The sequence below is a fragment of the Panicum virgatum genome, chromosome 9N (assembly GCF_016808335.1).
Source record: "Panicum virgatum strain AP13 chromosome 9N, P.virgatum_v5, whole genome shotgun sequence".
Lineage (NCBI taxonomy): Eukaryota > Viridiplantae > Streptophyta > Magnoliopsida > Poales > Poaceae > Panicum > Panicum virgatum.
Genome location: NC_053153.1, coordinates 56703279 through 56720597, shown reverse-complemented (window position 1 = coordinate 56720597; position 17319 = coordinate 56703279). Strand labels below are relative to the sequence as shown.

The 17319-nt window shown below is 52.7% G+C and overlaps 1 protein-coding gene and 1 pseudogene across 1 annotated transcript; both read right to left on the bottom strand.

Moving 5' to 3' along the window:
• Window positions 1-3743: 3743 nt before the first annotated feature.
• Window positions 3744-4551, bottom strand: LOC120691482. The gene has a single exon (XM_039974555.1). The coding sequence runs from the start codon at window positions 4413-4415 to the stop codon at window positions 3993-3995; it is 423 nt and encodes a 140-aa protein (XP_039830489.1). The 5' UTR covers window positions 4416-4551; the 3' UTR covers window positions 3744-3992.
• Window positions 4552-9843: 5292 nt separating this feature from the next.
• LOC120687744 lies at window positions 9844-11248 on the bottom strand (annotated as a pseudogene).
• Window positions 11249-17319: the final 6071 nt, after the last annotated feature.

Genomic DNA, 17319 nt, shown 5'->3' with positions numbered 1-17319 from the left:
ACAGAATGGGTTTCTGAGGGCAACCACGAACACGGTCACCACTGCATTTCAAGATTCTCCATGTGCTCGGTAGAAACGGGATTTCCTCTGTCACACTCTCGCTCGACCTCCCAGAGGTCTAGGCGTGCAGCTACTGAAGGTCCGGACTCCGGAGTCAGGTCCTGCAGCTACTGAAGGGAAGGACGACTGCTCGTGATCGTGGAGCAGCCAGGCGAGCAGCAGGTCCCGTTGCAGGTCACGAAAAGTGCGCTGCGCGGGAGCGGAGTGGGCGCATACTTTCGTGCCCAAAGCCTCAGAGAGCACGAGGGAGAGGACGCCGCGCGGTACCTACTTCGCTGTCGCTGAGGTCGCTGAGGTCGTGGATTGACGCGCGATGTGTGTCTATGCGAAAAATATTAACTTGAAAAATGATGAAATATAAATTTATTATCTTATTGTACTCAATCTAATATTAAATTTAGATATTTTATGTTATCATAATAGTCATCTAAGCACTGTATAACTTTTTTCTTAGATATTCGTTGGCTTTTAGGTATTAGTAAAAATAGCTGACAGATTAACGTACTATAAAAAGATAAAATTAGTGGTGAAAGAATAATACAATCCTATTTTTTGAATTTATGTACGGGAAATAAATTACAAAAAATATTAGAGCTTTCATAGATGAACGTGGTGTACAAAATTATTGTTTTCATATATAGGTAAAGACAAATTTATTTCATATTTTCTATACGAAATCGTCGATAATTTTTTCAAATGATAGAGGTACTTAATAGTACCGTGGGTCCACTAAGTAGGCCACACTAAATATGCATGGGTCTCAAATGATGTGGGTCCCACTAAGTGGCCCCCAAAGTGTGGGTCCCACTAAATGTGTGCGGGCCCACCTAACATTGCGCGGGTCCCATGTGGGGCCCATCTAAATAGCATGCGGGTCCCACGTGGGGCCTCAAGTCATGTGGGAGCTCCAATTCTTCCCGGCGTGGAATGCAGCGCTCTGGGTCGGGAAGAGGACGTGTGGCTCCATCTTGGGTTCGGTGCAGACATGGCAAACGACCGGACGTGGAGCCCGTGTAGTTCCCAAACACAAAAATTTCTGGGTGTCGCGTCAATGTTTAACCAGATGTTGGGAGGGTTTTTTGAATACTAATTAAAAAACTAATTTCAGAACTCACTTGGAAACCGCGAGACGAATCTTTTAAGGCCTTTGACGCATCATTAGCACATATGGGTTACTGTAGCACTTATGGCTAATCATGCACTAATTAGGCTCAAAAAATTTGTCTCGTCGTGTACATCTAAACTGTGTAATTAGTTTTATTATTTAATTATATTTAGTGCTTCATACATGTGTTCACAGGGGAGTTGAAAATTTTTGGTAACTAAACGGGCTCGGGGAGGAAGCCCACAGACCAAAGGCCAAGGGCCCAGCAGGGAGGGATGTGGGCTCAGCTATTTCGCTGCGGTTTCTCAAAAAAAAAAAAGCTATTTCGCTGCGCCTATTGAGCTCAACAACTCGTAAGGTTCTGGATTTTTCCAAAAAAAAGTTTAACCTCAACAACTTGTTGAACACACACGACTCAGCAACTTGTTGATTCCTCTCAAAAAGAAAAAAGCCAACTTATTGCACATACACAAGGTTGCTGGCCACCAGAAACAGTCCGCCTGGAGCCCATTCCTCTCGGCCATCGACCGCAATCAGCCCATCACAGCGGCGAGAATGCAAGGCAGACAGGTTTCAACGATGGGCAGTTCGTTATAGAATTCCAAATGGGCCAGTCAGACGACGGGCACACCAAGGAGCGCGAGGACGTTATAGAATTCCAAATGGGCCAGTCACGATGGGCAGTTCGAAGGAAGACACTAAGGGTCTCCTTGGATTGGTGCCAAAATTTTGGCTAGTCAAATGTTGGGCAAAAAAATTGTCCATATTTTGGTAGGAAAAATGTGAGAGGTGGACATATTTTGACAACCATCCAAATAATGGCCAAAATTTTGGCTTGCCAAAACTTTGGCATGCCAAAATTTTGGTATCAATCCAAGCAGCCCCTAAAAAGCACGACACTAGCCCAGCCCTAGGCACGATCCATCGGGCCGCGGGCTGGCCCGGCACGATCGGGTGTTAGTGCCTGGGCCGCCACTCCGGCCTATAGTGCCAGCCCGTAGCACGGCACGATAATGGGCGGCCCGATAGCGACCCGATTTATTCCTTGGCACAGTAGCACACCTCCCCTTCTCTCTTCTCCTCCCACATATAAGATCATCAAACCCTAATTCCCCCACCCAACCCCAGCCGCCCTTCCCTCTCCTCCAACCTTCCAACCCCGCGCCGGCTGTCGCCAACCCCGGCTAGCGCCCGCACCGGTCGCCGCCCGCCGCGGCCGCCTCCGTCGCCTCCGCCGCCGACGCCCGGCCGCTGCTGACCCGCCCGCCCTGGCCGCCTCCGCCCCGGCCTTCACGCGCCCGATGGGCCAGTTGGGCCGCCGTGCCGGCCCGACCCTATAAAAAGGCCTTAGTGCCGGGCCTGGGCCGCCAGTTCAGCTCGATGGCCCGATGGGCACGACACTATCAGGCCTGATGGCCTGATAGTGCCGGGCCGCTTCGGGCCGGGCCACATCGGGCTAGTGCCGGGCCGCCCATTTGGAAATCTATACTCAGTGTTGGCACAGGAGCCTCCGCGCCGCGCTACTGTTTTGCCATCACGAGGAGGACCCAGTGAGACGGAAGCCGCCGCGCGGGGGCTCGACCCGGCCATCGCGCTCAATCCACAGCGCAGCGCTCGCGCCGGCCGAGGCCCGTTGCCCGGCGCGTAGGCCGCCCCGCCCCGGCCGCCGGTAGGGGCCAGATCCGCCCCTACTGCTCCGCCACCTTCCCCTGCTCCTCCTTGGCCGCCACGGACGCCGAAGCCGCACCGGAGGAGCCCCTGCTGGCCCCTCACCTGCTGGAGCCCCTGCTCGCGCCGGATTTGGCACCACGACGGCCATCGGGGAAGAAGAGGGAGGGGGTACCGGCGCAGAGCTTGCCCCGCGGTAGAGGGAGGCCTGCCGCGGAGGGAGGCCACCGAGCTCGGCCATGGCCTCCGCCGCGCGCCAAGAGCGGCGGCTGAGCTCGCTCCGGTCGCCAGCGGGCGATGGCTGCGGCGTTCCGGTCGGGGGTAGTGGCCGGCCGGAGAGGCCGGGAAGGCCGGGCAGGAGGCCCGAGCTCGAGGTGGGGAGGAGGGGCGGCGAATAATGGCGGCGGTAGAGGGAGAGAGAGAGGGACGAGATGGGGGGAGGGAGCCCGGGAGTTAAAAAAGGAATATAATATAATTTGTGAGTCTCACTTAGGTAGTTGGTATAGAGAGAGATATATAGTATGGATGGGTGCGGCAAAACTGGATGTAGTGGAAAACCTTGATGACTAGAACATAATATTCTTTTTAGAGATTAATATAGAGGATGACGAGTGCGGATAGTCTTACCGCACAAGCTCCCTGCAAAACGCATACAGTGGTGGTTTTGGCACTAATCTTTGGCTCTTCTACTCCTTTTCACCATTTTGGTACAACAAAAATGCCATAACTACCTTTCAAAAAAAAACGTCACAACTCACAACTAAAAACTCAGAAGTCTCTTGGCTGACCACGTCACTGCTTCTCCTGGCTTTAGCGCTCTCTTGGTTTGGTCGCCCACTAAAATGCAGAGCTGCCGTCCGGTTACACGCACCGACCATACTAAAAATGAGAATCGGAAACGCTCCTCGGGTTAGATCAACTAAATTCCAACGAGTCTCTATCGCTGCAACCGCAAGGGAAATTTTCTTACAGACCCCCAAGATTAAATCAAACTATAAACAGCACATCAAAAGGAACTCGAATGTAAATTCACAACCCCCTGAACAGAACAGACGACCATACGTCCGGGTCGACAGGACCCGAGAGCGGCTCCGACCGCCCGACGTCCAGAGCGGCGCGCGCCGGGGCCCCGGCGCCCTGCAGGACGCACGGCGTCGACCTACCCGCCGACGGCGCCAGCGTCCGCGGACCGGAGGCCGCTGCCGCCGACGCGCGCCGCCGAAGCCACGCCGCGGCGCCCCGTTCTGCCGGGCGCGGCGCCGCGCAGCGCCCGCCGTGCCCTCGTGCTCGCCGCCGTCGCCGACACGGATAGCCCGGCGTCCTCGGCGGCGTGGCGCGCCTCGAAGTCGAGCGGCCCGTCGGAGTCTCCCCCGCACGACGACGCTGCGCCGACAGCGACGGCCGCGGCCGGGCTCAGAGCCAGGACCCTGCCGTCCGCGGCGCCGCGGCTGTTGTGCCATACCCCCAGGCAGTAGGACGCGGAGCAGAGCGTCGCGGCGAGGAGGAGGGCCAGGAGGTCGACGCGCGTGGGCGTAGCGCAACGCCTGCCGCCGCGCCCGCTCGGCGAGGCGTCGTCCGCCATGGCCGGCCGCTGGCGAGGGGAGGAGGTGGGGACGAGGCAGAGGAAACGGGAGAGAAACTGTCTCGCCGTGGCGATACGCGTGGGCGGTGCAAGTGACGGCGCGTTCGAGGCATGGCGGTGTAATAAACATAGAACCTTGAGGATATACTTTTTTTAGGGGAACCTTGAGGATATATTAGTATACCGTATACGGTGTTTTTTTATAAGAACCGTATACGGTGTTGGCTCGAGTTAAGCGAGGTGCTCAAGGGCGGAACCAGAAAGTTGATTTTTTCATTATTAGAGGGGGCCAACCATACAAATTTATATAAAAATTTAATAAAAATTTAAATTTCTAATGCAAATTTGAGAACCATCGGGGGGGCAAGCCCCTGTCCGCCCCCTGTCTCCGCCCCTGGAGTTGCTACGTCTATTTCTTGCGAGTTGCTGACTTTTAGGCTCAGGAATGATGAAAGCAACATTTTTTTAATAAGATTGGTGGGTTTTGGCTATAATCATTTCTTGGAATTTTACGTGTTCCTGCGGTTTAATAGATTTGGAACACTGTTTAATAGATTTGCATATCGAGATCAATGCTCACGTCAACTCTCCAACTGTACAGAAATAGGGGGAATGATAAGCCACTTTTCCGAGTGCACATCCACCATTGTGAAAAATGAATTCCTAGTAGTTGACTCTTTTTTACCATGTAAATTATATCAATTTTGTTCCATGCACCAGGATCATTTGAAATTTTGAATCCTAGCTCCACCCCTGGATTCTTATCCATTGCTTGAGAGCTTGTGAAGTGAACGAGGATATGCTTTTTTTTTTAAAGTGAAACGAGGATATGCATATGCTCATATGCTGATATGCATCCTTCGCCGATGGCTCCCGACCAGCACCAACAACAACAAGACGTTTGCAAATGCCAAATGGCGGGCGTGCGCGCGCACGGAACTGCCACGTTGACAGCCAATTTTGATAGTTCAGAGGCTGACCGGTCTGACCGGTTGGGCCGACCGGTCAGACCGGTCTGTCCAGTTCTAATCCGAGTAGACTTCGTTTTATTTTGAAAATTCTTATATAAATCGACTCGGAGAGGGATACGATTTACTCGGCCTATAAATATAAAGGCTAAGGCCGATTGAGGTATTCCCATTCGAATCAAATCAAAATATTGTATTACTTTTCGTCTCTCAAACCCTAGCCTTTTCCAACCCTAGATTGCTTTCTTCCTTCGTCTCGACGGCGTTTGAAGACGTTCTGAGTGGCCTGCCGACCTCAGAGCAACCCTAGCCGCGCAAGCTCCGACGGGGTCCCTCCCGAGCTCGCGTTTCTAGGTCTTCGCGGTTCTCTGCTCCACACCGGTCAGATCGGTCTGCGGAACCGGTTAGACCGGTCCGCCAGAGCATCGCTGGTTCAGATTGTTTTGACGATCTCCCACGCGTTCTAGCGCATTCGAGTGTGTTGGCGCGATTCTGTGTCAACACACTTTTTGGCGACTCCGCTGGGGAAAGATTAATCTGGTTTTAAAACCGATCTAATATACTCCTTAAAGAAGATGGACTCTTCAGAGATCGACAAGAAAAACATCATCACGGCTACAATGGAGGAGCTCACCGAAGAGGAGCGCAAGGCCTTCCTTCTTGTGGAGGAGCACGTCAAGGCACAATTCTTGAAGGGCTTCAAGAAGGATCGTGGTGGCCTCGTCAAGAGGGTGGAGGAGTTCGTACTGCCGTCTCTCAAGCTTAGCAAGGATAAGATTGAAGAAATCCCCAATGTAAGCCTCTGTCCCTCTAATATGTTTGATAGAATGTCATCCATAATGGATCAAAAGATTGTTGCTGCACAAGCTGCTGCGGGTGACATTTTGATTAAATTAAGTAGTGATGTTGATGCGCTTAAAGGTAAACAACCCATGTCAGATCCTAACTCATTAGATCCGAGTTCGGCTACACCTGAGTTCACATCTCAACCACTCTATGGTATGCCGCCGAACTCGTTCTCAGGGCAAACCCCGCCACCGTCAACCGTGCACACAGCACCAGCCGGACCGGTCCCACAGACCGGTCGGACCGGTTACTCAGTACCGTCGCCGACGCCTTTCGAGACAATTCCAGGTTCGGCTGCCCCTAGCCGAACTAATGAATTGTCACTGTACAAACCACCTCGCACTACTACTGTAGCAGGAGGGCCACGAGGATCTGGACCTAACCAAGGACCGATCCCGACTTCTTTACAGACGATGGCGCATGGAAATTCTAATGCACATTGTTTTTCTGAGTTTTATACCAGCCAGCATTATCAGGCCGATCTCCTTAAGTTCAAAGAGGATCTGATAAATGCGATTAAAAGTAAGCTTATGGTGGATATGAGTACTACACGTTTATATCAAAAACCTTATCCCGCTGAGTTTGATTTTACTCATTTTTCTGCTGGTTGGTGTATTCCTGAGTTTACTAAATTTAATGGTGATGATTCTCGTACAACTTGGGAACACGTTAGTCAATATGTCTTGCAACTAGGAGAAGCCGGTTGCAATGATGCTTTGCGTGTGCGTTTATTTTCTTTATCTTTGACTGAAACGGCTTTCTCTTGGTTTTCCTCGCTTGCTCCTAATTCTACTCGCAATTGGGCTCAATTGGAGCATAAGTTTCATGATCACTTCTTTAGTGGGGAAACCGAAGCAAAATTATTGGACTTAACATCGATTAAGCAAGGACGTGATGAATCTTCTTCGGATTATTTCAAACGATTTAAAGAAATTAAAAATCGGTGTTTTAGTTTGACAATTTCTGAAAAGGATTTGGCGGATTTGGCATTTAATGGTTTACGTTCATATTTGAAAGAGAAACTCGAGGGCTTTGAATATCATAATGTGAATTTTTTGCAAGTCAAAGTCATGGGTTTAGAGTTTAAACTTAAAAATGCCAAAGATACTTTCAAGCCTCATCGGTCCAACACATATATTCGTGATCATGATTCGGATACTTCGGACGATGATAGCAAGGAAGTATACGCTGCTGAATTTGTTCAAAGGCTGACCGGTCTGACCGGTTGGGCCGACCGGTCAGACCGGTCTGTCCAGTTGTAATCCGAGTAGGCTTCATTTTATTTTGGAAATTCTTGTATAAACCGACTTGGAGAGGGGTACGACTTCCCCGGCCTATAAATATAAAGGCTAAGGCCGATTGAGGTATTCCCAAACGAATCAAATCAAAATATCGCATTACTTTTCGTCTCTCGAACCCTAGCCTTTTCCAACCCTAGATTGCTTTCTTCTTTCGTCTCGACGGCGTTTGAAGATGTTCTGAGTGGTCTGCCGACCTCAGAGCAATCCTAGACGCGCAAGCTTTGACGGGGTCCCTCCCGAGCTCGCGTTTCTAGGTTTTCGCGGTTCTCTGCTCCACACCAGTCAGACCGGTCTGCGGAACCGGTCAGACCGGTCCGCCAGGGCATCGCTGGTTCAGATCGTTTTGACGATCTCCCGCGCGTTCTAGCGCATTCGAGTGTGTTGGAGCGATTCTGTGTCAACATGCCCCATCTTCACCTGTACGTTGACTCGATTTGTTGGTCAACTTGCGTGAGTCTGTTTGGTTTATGGGACTTTTGTATAAATTTTTGGAACTTTAGAAGCTAAAGAACCAAACAGTAGAGACTTTTTGGGGCTAAAGAATGAGAAGACCCTCTTGAGGAGCTGTTTAGGACTAAAAGACCTACTATTCCACCCCTACCCCTGGTTTTCGCCTCTTGGATGCATGCAGATTAGAGATAATATGATACTTTGTGTATTCATTTAATAACCTTTAGTCCCTTTTAATACCTAGGACTAAAGATTTTAGTCCATGGAGTAAAATTAGTCTAGAAATTTTTGGCAACCAAACACTACCTACCTCGGTGCGTCGGTTGCGAGTAGTCGGGCCCATACGTAGTAGTAGCTTAACTGAGAGCAGACCTCTACGCATAGTAGCTTAAGAGATTTAGACTAAGAGCATATCTAAGAGCTCTTATATAAAATTAGCTAAACATAGAAATTTGAAGGCTAGGCAAAAGATATATAGTTTCAAAAACTTAGGGCTAAACCAACAATCACTCTAAATTATTCATATGTTACTTTACTGGTGGGCTCCACATTTCACCCTCCTGATATAGTTATCTTCATCTTTCCCCCCACCTCTGGCTCCAGCTCGCGTCCAGCAGGCCCCTCCGCCTCGCATCCAGCCGCCTCGATCTCCGACGTCGCCGCGCGTGTGCCCGTGAGGCCGTGGGCAAGCGGCGAGCCGGGGCTGCTACGCATCCCATGCCCCGCGGCCGCTTTCCGCTGCCATCTTGGCGCGCTCGCCGGAGCGGGCGACAGCGATGGTGGGCTCGGCACTCTAGAGGAACTCTCTCCCATGGCGACACGGCGGAGGGGCCGTCGGAGGGGCCTGCGTGTCGGAGCCGCGAAGGCTGTGGCGGAGGGGACTGAGGGAGTGCCGTGGCGGTGCGGAGCAGGCGGTAGGGGCAGCGTGGAGCTCCGAGCGAGGGGCGGCGCGCGAGACCGGTGGCAGTGGTGTGGAGCAAGCGGTGGGGGCGGCGCGGAGCTCCGGGCGGGAGCAGGCATGGCGCGCAGGACCGCCGGCGGCGGTGTGGTCGTGTGGAGCAGGCGACGGAGAACGGCGCAGAGCTGCGGGATTGGAGCGAGGGGGCGGGAAGGAGGAGCGAGCGCGCGGGAACGACGGGGCGAGCGCGTGCGGGCAGGCATGGTTAACGCTAGGCAAAGATGACCAGCGGCGCCCCTGGATAGAAGATCAGAATAGAAGACGGAATAGGTAGCCTTTATGTTGGATGACGATTTTTTTATCTCTATTTTCTTTTTTAGCTAACTCCTGTAAGACACAAGAGCTCGTGAAGATATTCTAATGGTCTGCAGCAGCAAGCTCTATGTATCAGAATTTTATCTCAGAACTCCATCGCTCTTCTTCTGTTCTTCAGTCGTGACACAGGCGCGGATCGATTCGGAGCGCCTCGAACGCGCGCACTACTACCGCAAGGCATCACCATAACGCTGATCGATGGTGCCAGTAATGGTGATACTGGCACCATTGCAGGAAAAAAAACAGTGGAGCAGCATGTTCCCGTCAGAACTCTCGTCGTACGGGGATCCCAGCACAAACAGAAAACAGCTCACAAGAAAAATGACATGTTTCTGTACAAGGCACCGAAAGATCTTGCTGGTTCTGCAGGCTGATGCGTCGCCTACTCGATCAATGTGGTGACCGCACGAGGTTGTCGAGATCAACTTCCGTTGACAAGGTCACTGGCCGTCCTCGCCTGCAGTCCTTTCTTGATTTGGTCGCCTACTAATGCGCAAAGCTGTCGTCCCATGTCTCCCACGCTCACACCACAAATCCACAATGCCGGGAGGGGGATGTATTCTGAATGCTGTGCAGTTAGAGCAAACAGGGAGAGCAAATGGACTGACATATTAAGATTTAGTCGATGGACATTAAAAATCAGTCTCCAGCAAAAAAGTAAATGGACTATTATTTTAATAGGCCTTCCAAATTTCTCCCCACACACCCCCAATTTAGTGACCCTCTATTTGGGGAGCCAACTGTGGGTCCTATTTTTTTTTCATTTCCTTCCTCTCTGCGTTCTCTCGATCCCGATCCCGCCGGCTGCGCTCCATCCCGCCGCCACTCGTCCACCTCTGGTCTGCCTCCTCCTCCCCGGCTCCGGCTCCGGCTCCGGCTCCGGCCCGCCGCCCCCTCCCTAGCAGGCCGAGGCGCGCCCCCAGCACGCCGGTGGGCCCGCGCACTGCCGGACACGAATCCGACGGAGGAGGCGAGGCCATCGCCGCCGCCGCTGCACGGTGGCGCGCCGATCGAGTGGTACACGGGTCGTGGCTCCTCCGTTGGCAGGCGTTGCTGGTTCTTCTGGTGGCCCTTCCACTGTCGGTGAAGCTGGAGCACCTGGCTGTGCCTGTTGGCGTGCTCCGATGGCTCGAAGGTGGGGCTCGCCGGCGGCCGGTACTCTAGCAGCAGCCGCCCCTGCCTGTACCGCGCGCCGCACGAGTTGCACAGCGTGCTGCGGCCCATCGGGCCCTCCCACCACTGCGGCGGCGACGACGACCCGCAGTGCAGGCGCCCGGGCTCCCAGATCGGGCCGGCCGGCGACGAGTCTGACGCCGGGCTCTTCGGCGGCGGCTCGGCGACCGTCCTCACGGTCACCGGCGGGGTCCGGTGCACCTGCTCCGGCAGCGCCCCGACCGCCTTGAGCTGGACCCCGCAGGCGTTGCAGAGCGTGCCCGACCCCATCGGCCCGACCTCCACTGCGGCGTCTCGGTCGCTCCGCACTGCAGGCACCTCCTCGCCCTCTTGGCCGGCCTCTCCATGGCTGGTGCGGGGGTATGGGGGTCGGGGACTCGGGGGGCCTTGCCTCCTCCGTCGGATTCGTGGCTGAACGCTGTGGGGGCCGGGCGCGGAGGCGGGGGCGGCTGTGCGCCTGCGCGGGACGGTGGCGTCAATGCAGGAGACAGTGACGGGCAAAGGCAGCGCTGCCGCCGGGAGCGAGAGGATGTATCCGAGGCCCCCCTCCCGCTCCCCTTCCCTGCCACCGCCGGCCAAGTCGTCGGTCGCCATGCTCGCTGCAGATCGCCCGGTTCTTGGGCCTAATCCAGGCGCCTGCGCAGCTAGACAAAAATGCTATCTTTAGCAGGCTCCCGAGCTGAAAGATTAGGAGAGATGCGATTGCGAACCCATCACTACCAACCACCGAAAGTAAAGGTAAATTAATGAATCGCACCGTCGCCATGGCCGGCGGACTGACACCCTGCGGACGAGACGGCGGCGGGTTAGGGAGCGAGCAAGCGGCGACCGCGGCGAGAGGGGTGGAATGACAGGTGGGACCCAGATGTCAGTTGGAAAATGAAATCCCAATTTACTCAGGCTGCTGGAGTAGAGACCCATATTTGACTATTTGAGTGAGTAAAATTTAGAAGTGGGTTTCTAAATGGGCATTTGCTCACCCGAATTTAGCAGCCCTACTGGAGTTGCTCTTAGATGAACTAATGTCCAACAAGTCCATATAACTGCAAAGAAAATTTTCCTATAGATCCTCCTAATCATCCATCAATGACCTAACGCGAACAAAAAGAGGACTAAACGGCAGCTTTGAATTCCGAATGGGTGAAACGACTATCATGTCATCGGGATTGTTACCAGAGCCGCGAACTCCCAATGGGCTCCGAGACGGGCGTGCGCAGAAGCCGAGACGACCCGGAGAACTGTACGTGCGAACGGAGCCGGCGCTTGTTCCCGTTGCCATCGACGTGGGCTCATATATTCACTCTGTTCGGCTGTACTACTTTTAACTGCTGTCGGCTGTTGGGCTGCTTCTGCCTGGGCTGAGCAGCTCAAGCCGTTCGGCTGGTCCACAGTAGCCGTTCGGCTGGCCTACACATCTGTTCGGCTGGGCAATTGCCCAAAAATAGCAGACTCGGTTGCCGTCCGCCTCGCTCTGCTGCCTAGGCTGGAGCACGGCTGCAATCAGCAGCAGCCCTGCTGCTCTACTGCCTTGGCTGGAAGAGCCGCAGCCTAGAGTAGCCGAGAGCAGCCGAGAATAGTACAACCGAACGGAGTGATTGCCGGCGAGAGCAGCTGAGAATAGTACAGCCGAGAGCTGCTCAACCGTGGGCTTGATTTTGGCCTGTTTCCGTATTTACGGGAAAATACGGAAATGGTACGGGAAGCGGGAAGGGGTGTATCCTGCCCGTATTTGCGAGATCCCGTTTTTAGCCGAGATAATCCCGAATTAATCATGTATTTATAAAATCTAGAAAAAAATAATAGGCACATCATATATCTTTTCATATTCCTCAACATCAATACATGTACTTCACAATTTATTCATAGGAAACAAGAAACATTGATTATATTTTTGAAAAATAGCTTGTGTAAAGGAGTGTTTAGTGTTATATTCATGCAAAGTGAATGGTGATTAAACAATAATGCTTTCCAGTAGATTTTCCGGTTCCCACTCGTTTCCGTAACAGTTATATCCCGTTTCCGCTCCCGTACCCGGCTATTCCACTTCCGCTCCCGTTTTCTGTAATAAAAAATGGAAACGGAAATGGTTGAGGAGTTTTCCCGCCCGTTTCCGTCCGTTTTCATCTCTATATTTGAGTGAGTAAAATTTAGAAGTGGGCTTCTAAATGGGCATTTGCTCACCCAAATTTAGCAGCCCTACTGGAGTTGCTCTTAGATGAACTAATGTCCAACAAGTCCATATAACTGCAAAGAAAATTTTCCTATAGATCCTCCTAATCATCCATCAATGACCTAACGGGAACGAAAATAGGACTAAACGACAGCTTTGAATTCCGAATGGGGGAAACGACAATCATGTCATTGGGATTGTTACCAGAGCTGCGAACTCACGATGGGCTCCGAGACCATCGTGCACAGAGGCCGGGACGACCCGGAGAACCTGTACGTGCGAACGGAGCCGGCTCTTGTTGCCGTTGCCATCGATGGGGGCTCATCTATTCACAATGTTCGGCTGTACTACTTCTAGCTGCTCTCGGCTGTTGGGCTGCTTCTGCCTGGGCTGAGCAGTTCAAGCCGTTCGGCTGGCCTACACATCTGTTCGGCTGGGCAACTGCCCAAAAATAGCAGACTCGGTCGTCGTCCGACTCATTCTGCTGCCTTGGCTGGAAGAGCCGCAGCCTAGAGCAGCCGAGAATAGTACAGCCGAACGGAGTGATTGCCGGCGAGAGCAGCCGAGAATAGTACAGCCGAGAGCTGCTCAACCGTGGGCTTGATTTTGGCCCGTTTCTGTATTTACGGGAAAATACGGAAATGATACAGGAAGCGGGAAGGGGTGTATCCCGCCCGTATTTGCGGGATCCCGTTTTTAGCCGGGATAATCCCGTATTTATAAAATCCAGAAAAAAATAATAGGCACATCATATATCCTCTCATATATTCCTCAACATCAATACATGTACTTCATGATTTATTCATAGGAAACAAGAAACATTGATCATATTTTAGAAAAATAGCTTGTGTAAAGGAGTGTTTAGTGTTATATTCATGCAAAGTGAATGGTGATTAAACAATAATGCTTTCCGGTAGATTTTCCGGTTCCCGCACGTTTCCGTAACTGTTATATCCCGTTTCCGCTCCTGTACACGGCTATTCCGCTTCTGCTCCCATTTTCCGTAATAAAGAATGGAAACGGAAATGGTTGAGGAGTTTTCCTGCCCGTTCCCATCCGTTTTCATCCCTATATTTGTGTGAGTAAAATTTATAAGTGGGCTTCTAAATGGGCATTTGCTCATCCAAATTTAGCAGCCCTACTGGAGTTGCTCTTAGATGAACTAATGTCCAACAAGTCCATATAACTGCAAAGAAAATTTTCCTATAGATCCTCCTAATCATCCATCAATGACCTAACGGGAACGAAAAGAGGACTAAACTGCAGCTATGAATTCCGAATGGGTGAAACGACGATAATGTCATCGGGATTGTTACCAGAGCCGCGAACTCACGATGGGCTCCGAGACCAGCGTGCGCAGAGGCCGGGACAACCCGGAGAACCTGTACATGCGAACGGAGCCGGCGCTTGTTCCCGTTGCCATCGACGTGGGCTCATCTATTCACTCTATTCGGCTGTACTACTTTTAGCTGCTCTCGGCTGTTGGGCTGCTTCTGCCTGGGCTGAGCAGTTCAAGTCGTTCGGCTGGTCCACAGTAGCCGTTTGGCTGGCCTACACATCTGTTCGGCTGGGCAACTGTCCAAAAATAGCAGACTTGGTCGCCGTCCGCCTTGCTCTACTGCCTTGGCTAGAGCACGGCTGCAATCAGACGCGGCCCTGCTGCTCTGCTTCCTTGGCTGGAAGAGCCGGGGCCTAGAGCAACCGAGAGCAGCCGAGAATAGTATAGCCGAACAGAGTGATTGCCGGCGAGAGCAGCCAAGAATAGTACAGCCGAGAGCTGCTCAACCGTGGGCTTGATTTTGGCCTTAGTCTTAACAGGGAATTGATCCGGGAATCGGCTTTTGCTTATTCTTATGCCTCTATTCTGGTTAAGGTTTGGTTGTTTATTACGCTCGCTAGGCCTAACTACGTGTAGGATGTTCCGATCTAGCAGTGAAGCTTTTACCGTCATGGATTAGATTAGCTAGATTCAATTGAAGCAGCTTTACAGTTATTTGCTTTATCCATTATCATCTGGATATGCAGATCTAATCTAACACCAGGACTCGATCGGCTCTTTAAAGCTGATGCAAGAGTCGTCCCGGGGAGCCGACCACGGCTCAGACTAATATTTACACGTGTTTGTGTATGCAGGCAAATTGTTGCAAGCACGTCCGCACCTTCTTGATCAGGTATAGGTCAGGTGGCACGCTCTGCGTCTTAGAAAGCCGCGGCGTGTGCCAGGATTGCGGGCCGTTGACGAGGGAGCAGTGCCTGCCAGAGCCCCGGCGACCTCCCAGCTCTTTGTGTTGCCTGTCGCTACTCGCCGGTGGGTTTTGACCGACAACACATTCTGGCACGCTCGGCGGGACACTCATCAGCAACAACGCCCGCCGCCGAGATGACAGGACCTCAGGACCAAGCACCAATTCCGTTGACCTGTCCGTACCATCAGAGGAGCGCACCAGAGCCCTGCGCCAGGAGATGAACTACATGGTGGCTCACGCGCTTCATCAGCACTCAGAAAGCCTGATGAATGAGCTCGAGCGTGTGGCACATAGTGTCGTCTAGGAGGTGATCAAGAACCAGTACTCCTCATCAGGACCAATCCTAGGGAGTCACAGGGGAGAAGCCTTGCTCCACTCTAGGCCACCAGTATCGTACTCGCTCACGGCCCTAGGATCGCAAGGTTCGCCGATCTACGTCGTTTACAAGATCGGCGGTGACCCTGGAGAAGGCCAGCTCCTGAGCAAGCCTCCTAAGGAGATCCCGCACGGCTACATGTGCATGTGCATACCTGATATCATCAACCCAACGTGTGCGGGACGGCTGGCGAATACGGGACCTTCAGGGACAGATGCGGAGAAGCAGGCATGGCTAGCGAAGTACGCTACCGGGCCGAGTGCTGAGTCCTCGGCCCCAGGAGTTCTGAGTGTGGAGCAGGTCAGTGCAATATTAAGGGACCAGTTCGGCATCCTGCCCAAGAGAAAGACGTTTGGCTATTCTAAGCCATATCCAAGTGATTACGACTTGATCCTGTTGCCACCCAAGTATTGGCTCCCGGAGTTCACCAAGTTCAGCGGGTCAGAAGGGGCCAGCTCTATCGAGAATGTGAGCCGATACCTAACGCAGCTCGGGATGATCTCAATGTCGGATCCTCTAAGGGTCCGTTTCTTCTCTTAGTCTCTCACGGGTTCAGCCTTTGGGTGGTATACGTCACTGCCCCCAGATTCGATCCGGACTTGGAGGCAGCTGGAAGATCAGTTCCACACCCAGTATCACTCAGAGGCTTCTGAAGCCGGGATTGCCGACCTCGCCCAGGTCAAGTAGAAGCGAGGGGAAAGTGTGTCGGAGTACGTGCAGTGCTTCAAAGAAGTTAAGAATCGATGCTACTCATCACGCATCATAGAGAAGGAGGCAGTCGATTTGGCAGTTTTGGGCTCGCTAAGCCGATCAAGGATCTGGCATTTCAGTTGGAATTCACTTCTCTGGCGCACATGGTGCAGAAGCTCACGGCGTATGAACACTATCACCCTGATCTGTACCAGGAAAGATTCAAGCATCATGTGAATGTGACCCAAGCAGATGATTCTGATGATTCTGGCAGGGAACAAGAAGTGGCTGTGGCAGAATGGACCCGGGGCAAACCCCGTCCCGTGCAAGTGGGTCAAATAGAAGGGGCTTGTGAAGGGCTTTGACTTTGACGTGGCCAAGGCAGAGCAGATATTCGATCTACTGCTTAAAGAAAAGCAATTGAAGCTCCCAGAGAATCACAAGCTGCCAGCGACGCAAGAGCTGCAGGGGAGACTGTACTGCAAGTGGCACCACTCGTTCACCCATGCCACGAATGACTGCAAGTAGCTGCGTCGCCAAATCCAATCAGCTATCGAGCAAGGCCGATTAATTCTGGCCCAACACACGATGAAGGTGGATAGTCAACCATTCCCACAAGCTAACGTGGTGGAGCTGTCAGATTTTAGACCTGAGGGCCAGAACTTGGCGTTCCAGATTAACATGGCGGGACCCATGCGCCGCCGTGACGAGCAGAGGAAAGAGGCCGCTTCTGGCAAACGGCCCCAGGATGAAGACAAGCCGGAGTAACAACATGTTACTGAAGAACAAGTGCGTCACATCCGCAATCAACTCCCAGCTTCCAATCGGCTTCTTGAAAAATACCAGTATCAATACAAGTTGCTCTGCCGATATGAATCGGAAGAGGAGGAGTATGAGCACCGTACAGGGAGGACGCTGGGGAGGCGCCAGGATATATGCGACCACTAGCATTGCCCGTTCTTCAGGTACTGTTGGAATTCTGGCATGAGCCGATTGCCTACTATCGATGATTGCTTGGAGTGCAGGCCTCGGGGGCGCCAGCCAGTCGAGACGTCGGTGTTCCAGCGCTTGGGGCCCAAAGCACGTAACAACAACCATATTGAGTGGCCATCCAGGGATGATCTTGAGCTAGAAGGGGGAGATAAGTATCATCGTCCACGATGGTGTCCTGACGGGCTCAGCCGCTCACAGAAGCGAAGAGCGCAGCGCTGACGCAATCTCGAGGAGGCAGAATCAAGGTACCTCGACGTGCTGAGGAAAGCACATCAGGATCTCGTGGAGCAAGTCAGGCACCCGCGAAGGGTGGAAAGGCGCCCTCCAAGGAGGGAGTGGCGCCCCAAGCAGCCAAGAGCCGATGAAAAGCCATCGGCTGATGTGAATATGATGTTCGTGCTCCCGACGGAGTTTCGGG